At 43.5% G+C, this 9987-nt stretch overlaps 1 protein-coding gene across 2 annotated transcripts; it reads left to right on the top strand.

The window, feature by feature from the left end:
• Positions 1 to 405: 405 nt before the first annotated feature.
• fbxo8 (F-box protein 8) lies at positions 406 to 9471 on the top strand. 2 transcript variants are annotated; one of them, XM_079264833.1, is made up of 8 exons: positions 406 to 528; positions 1212 to 1317; positions 1543 to 1623; positions 2466 to 2610; positions 2699 to 2825; positions 3975 to 4093; positions 4391 to 4587; positions 7437 to 9471. In XM_079264833.1, exons 2-8 carry the CDS (start codon positions 1212 to 1214, stop codon positions 7622 to 7624), a joined length of 963 nt encoding a protein of 320 aa, XP_079120959.1. In that variant the 5' UTR covers positions 406 to 528; the 3' UTR covers positions 7625 to 9471. The 2 variants fall into 2 exon arrangements, with proteins under 2 accessions (XP_079120959.1, XP_079120960.1); XM_079264834.1 differs by lacking the exon at positions 406 to 528 and adding an exon at positions 784 to 916.
• The last annotated feature ends 516 nt before the right edge of the window (positions 9472 to 9987 follow it).

Below are 9987 nucleotides of genomic sequence, written 5' to 3'. Positions count from 1 at the left end.
ATATATATATATATATATATATATATATATATATATATATATATATATAAACGGTCTATGAAGGTAATATAGGTTAAATTGTAAATAATTAAAACCTTTCATTAGTCGAATATGCACGTACCCAAAACTTGCACGTGACTTTTATTTTTAATGCTAAAAAAAATCTTTAAGCTCTTTTTTTTTTTTTTTTTAAGTTTATTTACGTTTGTGACGATTTATTCAGGCATCTATGCAGACACCTCACCTAGGAAACGATCAGCTGTTCTGACATCATCACGTATTTTTGTTTATTATTTTGTTTTTGCCAGCAGAATCCGACCAGAAACGCACTCCGGCTGGATGTGTATAATCAGCCGCTAGTGTGACCGAGTCATCCCGGTTTGGTGGGACTTTATCTGGAAATGACAAGGGATAGTTTTGATAGAAGAATCTCCACATCTTCAGCTGACACATCCAGTGCCATTTAATAAGGAGCTCTGGTCCCAGCAGACAGACTGGTCAGGTTTTCAGAAGAGTCCCTGAACCCAGGTGGGTAGATCCTGTAACGATGCTGTGTGCTAATAACTGCAAACGATTGCTTGTAAAAGAAACAAAACCATTATCATTTTAACATTACACTGAAAAATAATCAACTGGCTCTGTTTTGTAGACTTAAACTAGCCTGGTAGCTAACTCGGAGATTTGAGATGTAACGAATGAAAGCCAAACCAGCCAATAGCGTTCCAGTGTGGTCGTTGTCAAGCTAGATGTAGCCAATGGAATTGTAAGGAAGGCGGGGCTACGCGTCAAACAACCTCGCTGGCTGAAAGTTCCACCGTTGATGTTTACAACATGTCGTTCATGCGACGCAGGAGGCTCTGAGTGAAAATACACCTGGACAATGCTTTAAACTCTGTCTGTTCTGCTCTGTCTACAGGTGAGATATAGTAGATCGACTTAGGTGCCGAACTAATTCATTCACACAGGGAATATAGAGGAAAAACAGGGAAAGGACACAGGATTAAATGGGTCTGTTCACAGTACTGCCAAAAATGATCATCTTTTTCGTTCTAAAAAAAAAATTAATTTACTGACATGTAAAACGCGTTATTAGGACACACACTGCTGTCCTGGCAGCTCACAGACAAGAATTTACCACTAACTCTGAGAGTTTGTGTTGTGATGTATAATATGTATAATAATCATGGAAGTGACCTGGACTGTGTCTACAGATGGGTCAAGCACTGTGGAGATTACCTCCTCGACAACAGCAGCAGCTTCAGGAAGAACTAGTTGACCAACTGTCTGACCAAAGAGGAGGAGTGAAGCAGGAACCAGGTTATGCTGCATTTTTATTAATATTTTTTGGGGTTTTTTGCATGGCGACGCCTGTCATGGAGGATGAGAGAACTGTGTTTTAACAAATCCACACTGGAAGTGAAAACAATCAGGAGCCAAAGATGATTGAAATAATCATCTGTTATCAATAATCGTCTGTTATGTTTTATGTAGAAGTTAAGTGATTTCCATAACTTCCCTTGTTAATGCCTTGTTATCTGACAGGCAAAGATGGAGGTTCCCAGAGAAGAGCTCCCCAGCACTGCTATGGTCCAGACATCTACCATCTGCTGAGGACACGTCGGGGTATGAACGCATTAACATACTGATTCTAAAACTCCCCCTTACTCAGTAAATAATGCTCTTTTGTTGTTGGATCAGTTTTTTCTGCTCGAGCGAGCTTACTTTGGTTCGTTCTTGCGTAGAAGTGCAATAATAAGATTTTTGTAGACGGCAGGAAGCAACAATGTTAACATTTAGCACAGTAACAAGACTGGGAGAAACTCGGCTTAAAGGCTCTACCAAACATTCCCTCCTCTCTATCAGCTCTCTGGGCCCTCATGGTGTCTCGAAGGGGAATCTGGGGTCGATCCCTGGATTCTCCTGACTCTGACCACTGGTTGAGGTGTCCATCATCTTCATCATACCACGACTTCCTGGGATATTTACCTACATGACACCTCTGTTACAACACCTAGAAAACTGCTCGGATGAACTTTTTAGTTTCGACTGTAGAGCAGTTTGTTCATTCATCATTTTCAATACCACTTGGTCCAAATCAGGGTTGCAGGGAAGCTGGAGTTTATCCCAGCAATCATCAGGCACGAGGTGGGAATCACCCTGGACTAGTCGCCAGTCCATCACAGCTGTGGAACAGTTCCTCATCACACATCTCACTCATTCCTACAACAACTTTACTCCCTCCGACTTTACTCCCCGCCATGGGTGTCCCGTCCCCCCTCCATGTGACCAAGTGTACTTGAGCTAAATACTGAACACAACAGTGTCTTCCAAACTGCTCACAGACTTTTATTTTACAGACCACTAACTATTTGAGTATCTTTGTTTATTAAAATGTATTTCACACAGAGTTTACAACAAGAACAGGTAAACAAGTTGGTTAAATGTTGTTATTTATGTGTTTGCAGGTAAAGAGCAGCATGGCTTCATAGATTTGGAGATGCTGCCTCCTGAGCTGGGTATTACCATACTGTCTTACCTGAATGCTACTGACCTGTGCTTGGCTGGCTGTGTGTGGCAGGACTTGGGAAATGATGAATATCTCTGGCAGGGGTGAGAAGGCTCAGCTCTTTGTTTCTGCTTTCAGTTTGTTGTGATTAAACTGTTGCATTTGTTTAACTAATGTCTGTTGATTGACCAGGCTGTGCAAGTCCACCTGGGGGCACTGCTCCATTTACAACAAAAACCTGCCTGCTGGTTTCTCCTACAGAAGACTGTACCTGCAGCTAGACGAAGGCAGCCTGACATTCAATGCTAACCCCCAAGAGGTAAAACACGCATCACCATCCAGGTCTGTAGGTCCCATAGAATCACGTTAACATGGAGGTCCTGCATGAGATGAACACGTGTCCTGTTCCATCACAGCGTTAAGGTGTAATTCATGAAGAATTTTTCATGTCGGAGCACTTCCTGGATTTAATATATTTATCTGAGATGTTCTTCAGATAGGATATGTAAACAAACCAGAAAACACCTGTAACTGTGTCGTACAACCATACTGGTTTAACCCTCCGGCCTCCTTATGGAGTCTAACACAGGAGTCCGGGTTTTCTTTATCATGAAATTCCACCAAATAGGAATTCTCCACCTGTCATGGAGTTTTCTGTCAGTACTCCCAGAAAGGAAAAAATGGATGCATGAAAAGAGCTAGATGTGACATCATTTGACCCACATTGTCCACATGGTGATGGTCAAACAACTGGATATGAACCATTAAATACATCCTGGTCTGGGGCCTCATTTCTGAAGCTGGTGTACGAACAAAACCTGGCGTATGCCAATTACAGTCAACCTTTAGGGATTTATGAAAACAGAACTTGTCAACAGAATGTCCCTCCCTCCCTCCACAATAATCTGACCCCGCAGTACACACAAAATCTGGAGAAACGGGAAACGGCAATGCCAAATGCAGAAGAATAAAACCAAAGAAAAGCTGTGACATCTGAGTCTAAATCAAATCTAACTTTCACATAAAATGTGTTGCATTAAAATTATTTGCAAAAATGAGGAAAATGCGTATGAGATATTGATCCTCCACCACGAAAAATTGTTGATAAAAATGGTATTATTTAGAACGTCAGCCACTAAAATATGTTGTGTCATTGTGTAGTTCTACATGTTATGAAGTTCATACATCTGATCAGTAAACAGTTCAGTACGCTGCGATACAAATCAATTTCTAAACTAATGATAATTACAATCAAAATGACATGGTTGCTGTGAAGAAGTGCCTATCGGTAGGCTTGTTGTCCCACCTGCAGATGTGCAGAACATAAAGTGATGATTGGATATAAAATGCGTAAAGACAGGCATCGGCTTATCTGTCCCTCCTGGAGGACATGGTGGCGCCTGGAAGGGTTCTTTTATGGTTTTTACTTGATGTTTTCCTCTGCTGCTGTCTGTGTTTTCGCCTGTAGGGCATCAGTTATTTCATGTCTAAAGGAATTCTCGTCGATCACCCGACAGAGCTGGCAAAGTTCATCTTCTACACCAGGCGTCTAAACTGGAAGATGCTAAGGATTTACCTCGACGAGAGGTTAAACACACACACACACACACACATCCCTGCGTTGTCATGATTCTTCATAGTAAGACTTAGAAATGTGATGTATTCATAGCTTTCTTCGACCCGACTCTTCGCCACGGCATTGCTTCGGTTTGCAGACATTCATGTATTAGTTTTTTAGCTTTTTGCATGAGTCAGTTAATTCCTGTAACCTGGTGAGATGAACTTCTGCTCTAGTTCATGTGTCCAGATACTAAGCAGTAACAGCAGAGACCATCTTGTCTGTGATGTCATAGCTTTCTTTGACCATATGACACGTTTGTGCAGGCGGGATGTCTTGGACGAGTTGGTGACGCTTCATAACTTCAGTAACCAGTTCCTCCCCAACGCTCTACGGGATTTCTTCAGACACATTCATGCTCCTGAGGAGAGAGGAGAGTATCTGGAAACCCTGATCACCAAGTTCAGTCACCGGTTTTGCACCTGTAATCCTGGTCTGGTGCGTGACCTCGGCCTTAGTCCTGGTAAGTATTCAGACAAGTTTTTACTGAACACATCATACTTTATCATCTCAGATGCAATCAGCAGTTTTCACACTGAATTATTCTGTCCAAGTATTACAGCTGCCTACCAGCAGACAGGAAACTTACAGCTCTGGAAGCTTGTGGAGTGTAAGGAGTGCTTTATTTTATTTTTATTCATGTGTTTATTTTTTATTTAATTATTTTCCTTGTTATAGAAGTCTGGTCTTGTCATCTTAACTTTTATGCAGGTAGGAAACCTGTTTGTGCATCATCAGGAACTTGTTCATTTATTTTTTAATAATGAGGATTTTAAGTTGGCTGATGACATCCTCGGTTATGTGCAGCGATGTGGCTTAATGAGGTGAGTTCAGGTTAAGCTGGGGATTATCAGCAGAGTGTACCAGTTCCAGTTCCAGTGCTGGAAACCAGTCCCACATTTTGAGGTTGGATCCTGAAATAAAGGATCAACACAGGTGACATTAACATTTCCTGACCAAACGCTTTTCTTAGAAAACACAAGACAAGCCACTGAACCAGGTCAAGGCTGGAGGTCCAGAGCTCCAGGGTTTTGAAAACCTTTTCAACATGGTGGACTATTCAGCACATTTTCAACACCAGCCTGAGTCAGAAAAGAGTTCCTGTGTTGTGAAAAACATCCTGCCGGGGAAAAAAATCCCAACCAACTGAACCAGATGTCTCCAAACATCAACCAACCAGTCCTGACCTGTACCAACCAGTCCTGACCTGTACCAACCAGTCCTGACCTTTTACCAACCAGTCCTGACCTGTACCAACCAGTCCTGACCTTTTACCAACCAGTCCTGACCTTTTACCAACCAGTCCTGACCTTTTACCAACCAGTCCTGACCTGTACCAACCAGTCCTGACCTGTACCAACCAGTCCTGACCTTTTACCAACCGGTCCTGACCTGTACCAACCAGTCCTGACCTTTTACCAACCAGTCCTGACCTTTTACCAACCAGTCCTGACCTGTACCAACCAGTCCTGACCTTTTACCAACCAGTCCTGACCTGTACCAACCAGTCCTGACCTTTTACCAACCAGTCCTGACCTGTACCAACCAGTCCTGACCTGTACCAACCAGTCCTGACCTTTTACCAACCAGTCCTGACCTGTACCAATCAGTCCTGACCTGTACCAACCAGTCCTGACCTTTTACCAACCGGTCCTGACCTGTACCAACCAGTCCTGACCTGTACCAACCAGTCCTGACCTTTTACCAACCAGTCCTGACCTGTACCAACCAGTCCTGACCTTTTACCAACCAGTCCTGACCTTTTACCAACCAGTCCTGACCTGTACCAACCAGTCCTGACCTTTTACCAACCAGTCCTGACCTGTACCAACCAGTCCTGACCTTTTACCAACCAGTCCTGACCTGTACCAACCAGTCCTGACCTGTACCAACCAGTCCTGACCTTTTACCAACCAGTCCTGACCTGTACCAACCAGTCCTGACCTGTACCAACCAGTCCTGACCTTTTACCAACCGGTCCTGACCTGTACCAACCAGTCCTGACCTGTACCAACCAGTCCTGACCTTTTACCAACCAGTCCTGACTGTACCAACCAGTCCTGACCTGTACCAACCAGTCCTGACCTTTTACCAACCGGTCCTGACCTGTACCAACCGGTCCTGACCTGTACCAACCAGTCCTGACCTTTTGCCAACCAGTCCTGACCTGTACCAACCAGTCCTGACCTTTTACCAACCGGTCCTGACCTGTACCAACCGGTCCTGACCTGTACCAACCAGTCCTGACCTGTACCAACCGGTCCTGACCTGTACCAACCAGTCCTGACCTTTTACCAACCAGTCCTGACCTGTACCAACCGGTCCTGACCTGTACCAACCAGTCCTGACCTGTACCAACCAGTCCTGACCTTTTACCAACCAGTCCTGACCTGTACCAACCAGTCCTGACCTTTTACCAACCAGTCCTGACCTTTTACCAACCAGTCCTGACCCGTACCAACCAGTCCTGACCTTTTACCAACCAGTCCTGACCTGTACCAACCGGTCCTGACCTGTACCAACCAGTCCTGACCTTTTACCAACCAGTCCTGACCTGTACCAACCAGTCCTGACCTTTTACCAACCAGTCCTGACCTTTTACCAACCAGTTCTGATCTCTACCTATCTATTCTAACCAGAACCAGGTACTACAGTTTTTTTTTTATTGTTTTTCTATTTAATCATTCTTTCTTCCTCATTATATAAATCAGTTAAACAGATCTATTGTGTTCATATCTGGTTTAATCTGTGTTATTCTTGCATGAGGACTCGCTGGTTGTGGTTTTATGAGGGTCTTCCATCCACCTGGGGAGTAAGGAGACCAGATTTACTGGAATAAAGATGTCAGAAAGCTGTCATCAGGCCTGAAATATCATATCAATTTTTATTTCTTACCGGATACCATTTGTGCTGCTCTGTAGTTGTTTGTATGTCTGTAAAGAGTTTTTAATCATTTGACCTGAGAGTGGCGCCAGAGGATAGCTCCTGGAATGAAGAATGGACACTTTATGGACAACATGAATAAATATTGAGGGCATTGTATTTATATTTATGATAATTATATTAAATATTTAACCATTCATTCATCCATTCATTTTCCATATCACTTAGTCCAGTTGAAGGCTGCTGGGAAGCTGGAGTCTATCCCAGTCCGGGTACACCTGGACAGGTCTCCAGTCCATCACAGGGCCTACATATTTAACCATCAAAGCTTTGATTTGATCCATTTTAAACTGGCTCACATAAACACAACCTGCAGGAGGTCACATGGTTACGCATCATCCAGATGTTGTTGCTGTGTTGTCATTACAGATGCTGTGTACGTGCTGTGTTACAGTCTCATCCTGCTGTCCATCGACCTCACCAGCCCACACGTCAAAAACAAAATGTCCAAGAGGGAATTTATCAGGAACACTCGCCGAGCAGCGCACAATGTCTCGGATGACTTCGTGGGTCACCTCTACGATAACATTTACCTTATTGGTCACGTGGCTGCGTAGCTCCACGTTAGTTTCCACTGCACTGAAGGATGTTGACAGGTTTCTGTCGGGGAAGCAGAGGCCTCTACATTTAACACGAAAGACACGTAAAACGATCCACTTTATGAGACAATGTCCTCACTACCCCCTTCATTACTACAAAGATGGAGGTTTTGTAGTCCGTTCTGATTCTGCACTGAAGGAGAGGAGGAAGACTTCTCTTTGGCACATATACCAGGACAGTTCTGAGGATTTCATGTTGACTATGGGCATCCGGCATCTGCGTGAGGTCTCCGGATCATCATCATCATCTGATTCATTGTCTGGCTGAGGTTTCCAGATGATGGTCCAGATCCACAGCTCATCATCACGTGTCTGGATCATCGCCTGGATCTTCGGATCATGGTCCCGACGAGACCTGCTCCTTTTCTGTTATCATCGTCGCAAGCCATAAGGTTGGTCTTGTTCCTGAGACTGAGCTCAGTGCTGACGCAGCTTATTGAGTTTCATCCGGGTGGACCAGATGAGAACCTCCTCCTCTCCAAACTGCACTGTCTGAAACCGTTTGAGACTAAACCTGCAGACCGGGAAGATCTGACGATTGTGAGAAACAGTCAGACTGATGTCTGCCTCAGTTTGCAGGAAGGTTTGTTGAAGAAGGTCCAGGAGGAAGATCTCTAGAAGGAGTCATGTGTTTTCTGTTTGATGATGAAGCAGGATGGCCTCCTGGACAGGTCCATCACAGTCCCTCAGGACTAGTCCCTGATTGGCTGGAAGAATTTACTGGTATAAAAGTCACTTTAATTCTGTCGGGACGATACAGGTCTGACTGGTTCAGATCCATCCTGGCTAGTTCAGACCTGGTTTGACAGGTCTCATATCTGTTCCAGATCTTGAATGACTGGATGTGGACCAGTCTAGACCTGGTCCAGACCTTGTCTGACTGGCCCAGATCTGGTCTTACTTGTCCAGATCTGTTGCAGATCCAGTCTAGACTTGGTCCAGATCTGGTTTTACTGGTCCAGATCCAGTCAAGATGACAGAAACTCTCCATAATGTTTAAAAATGAAGCGTTAATGAGTCATCAGAGGACCAGGTCTAGAAGAACCAGGTTTTGTTTCGGGCTGGTTTGACGCTGCGTGAAGAACACATTTTTTGTTTTTAAGCGGCTGAAATGTGGAAGTGAATGTTTTAATGAGCTGAATATAATTTTATCATTTTTAGCAGGACATTGGTTTAAATCCAGCGAGTTTTACTGGGAGAGAAATTCCTGTGTTTTATTAGCAGGAGCGTATTTTTACACTATTTACCCGTTTCTGCAGGTTCGCTCATCCTACTATTTATCCTGCTGCCTGTAGAGTTTTATCCAACTTTTATAGCCAACACTACCGCCCCTTCAGCTGTCTTCATGTCGGAGGTCATCAAGTCTACAAACTAATGAGATGGAAAGTTTGAATGACCTTTATTTATAATGGCAAGCACTGGTGACAAACACACATCTGGAACCAGAACATGCCGAATGGTTTCAGATAAATGCTGGATAACACTTGTCATGTAGTCAGTTTTATTTTAATTAAAATGTTTTTTTTTTCCATTCGAGACAAATGTCTGAAACAGAAGATGAAGCTTCTGAAGACAACCGGTATGACAGAATTACAGGCTTTCCAGCTCGACAAGACAGGAAATGTGTGTACACATGTAATAAATCTGGAAATATTGATGATTGCAGATGTTGAAATCCATGAAATATTTCCAGCTGTTTCTTCTTTTTTTTTTTTTAAATTCAGTCAGTCTAACTCAGAAGAAGTCAGGCTGTGGTTATAGCTTCAGCTGTATGTAGCCGCATCCACACACAGGATGAGGAAGTCCAGCACTTTTCCATCTGAAGAGTTGATTTAAATTAAACACTGCGAAGGAAGAGGTGATTCATCAATAAAGTCCTGAAAAACAACCTGTGGCTTCAAACTGTGTCTGCTTCATTTTCAGTTGGGACGGAGTCCAGGTCTGGTCTACAGTCTGGTGGTAGACTGGTTCCTAATGTGGTAGTTTGGGGATCAGGTCTGGTCTACAGTCTGGTGGTAGACTGGATCCTGATGTGGTTGTAGGGGGATCAGGTCTGGTCTACGGTCTGGTGGTAGACTGGTTCCTGATGTGGTGGTTTGGGGATCAGGTCTGATCTCAGGTTGTAGACTGGATCCTGATATGGTTATAAGATAAATTTATCCACATTTACACACTGAAGCTACTTTAAAACTAACAAGCATTTTTCTGTTTAAATGAAATTGGACAATGTAGCACCAGCTTAGCCACTGCTAAGCTAATATTTTAGCATCGTTATAGTTTATTTTCAGCTCCAATGTGAAAATCTTGATGAATGACTTGAT

This window comes from Telmatherina bonti (assembly GCF_933228915.1).
Source record: "Telmatherina bonti genome assembly, chromosome: 3".
Classification (NCBI taxonomy): Eukaryota; Metazoa; Chordata; class Actinopteri; order Atheriniformes; family Telmatherinidae; genus Telmatherina; species Telmatherina bonti.
Note: the sequence above shows the minus strand (reverse complement) of the source record. Positions and strands in the feature narration are given on the sequence as shown.

Bases quoted from the DNA above. Each gene is read 5' to 3' on its own strand.
- fbxo8 (XM_079264833.1), top strand. From the start codon at position 1,212: ATGGGTCAAGCACTGTGGAGATTACCTCCTCGACAACAGCAGCAGCTT. The intron at 1,318-1,542 runs GTTATGCTGCAT...GTTATCTGACAG, and splicing joins AGGAGTGAAGCAGGAACCAG to GCAAAGATGGAGGTTCCCAG. The intron at 1,624-2,465 runs GTATGAACGCAT...ATGTGTTTGCAG, and splicing joins TCTGCTGAGGACACGTCGGG to GTAAAGAGCAGCATGGCTTC.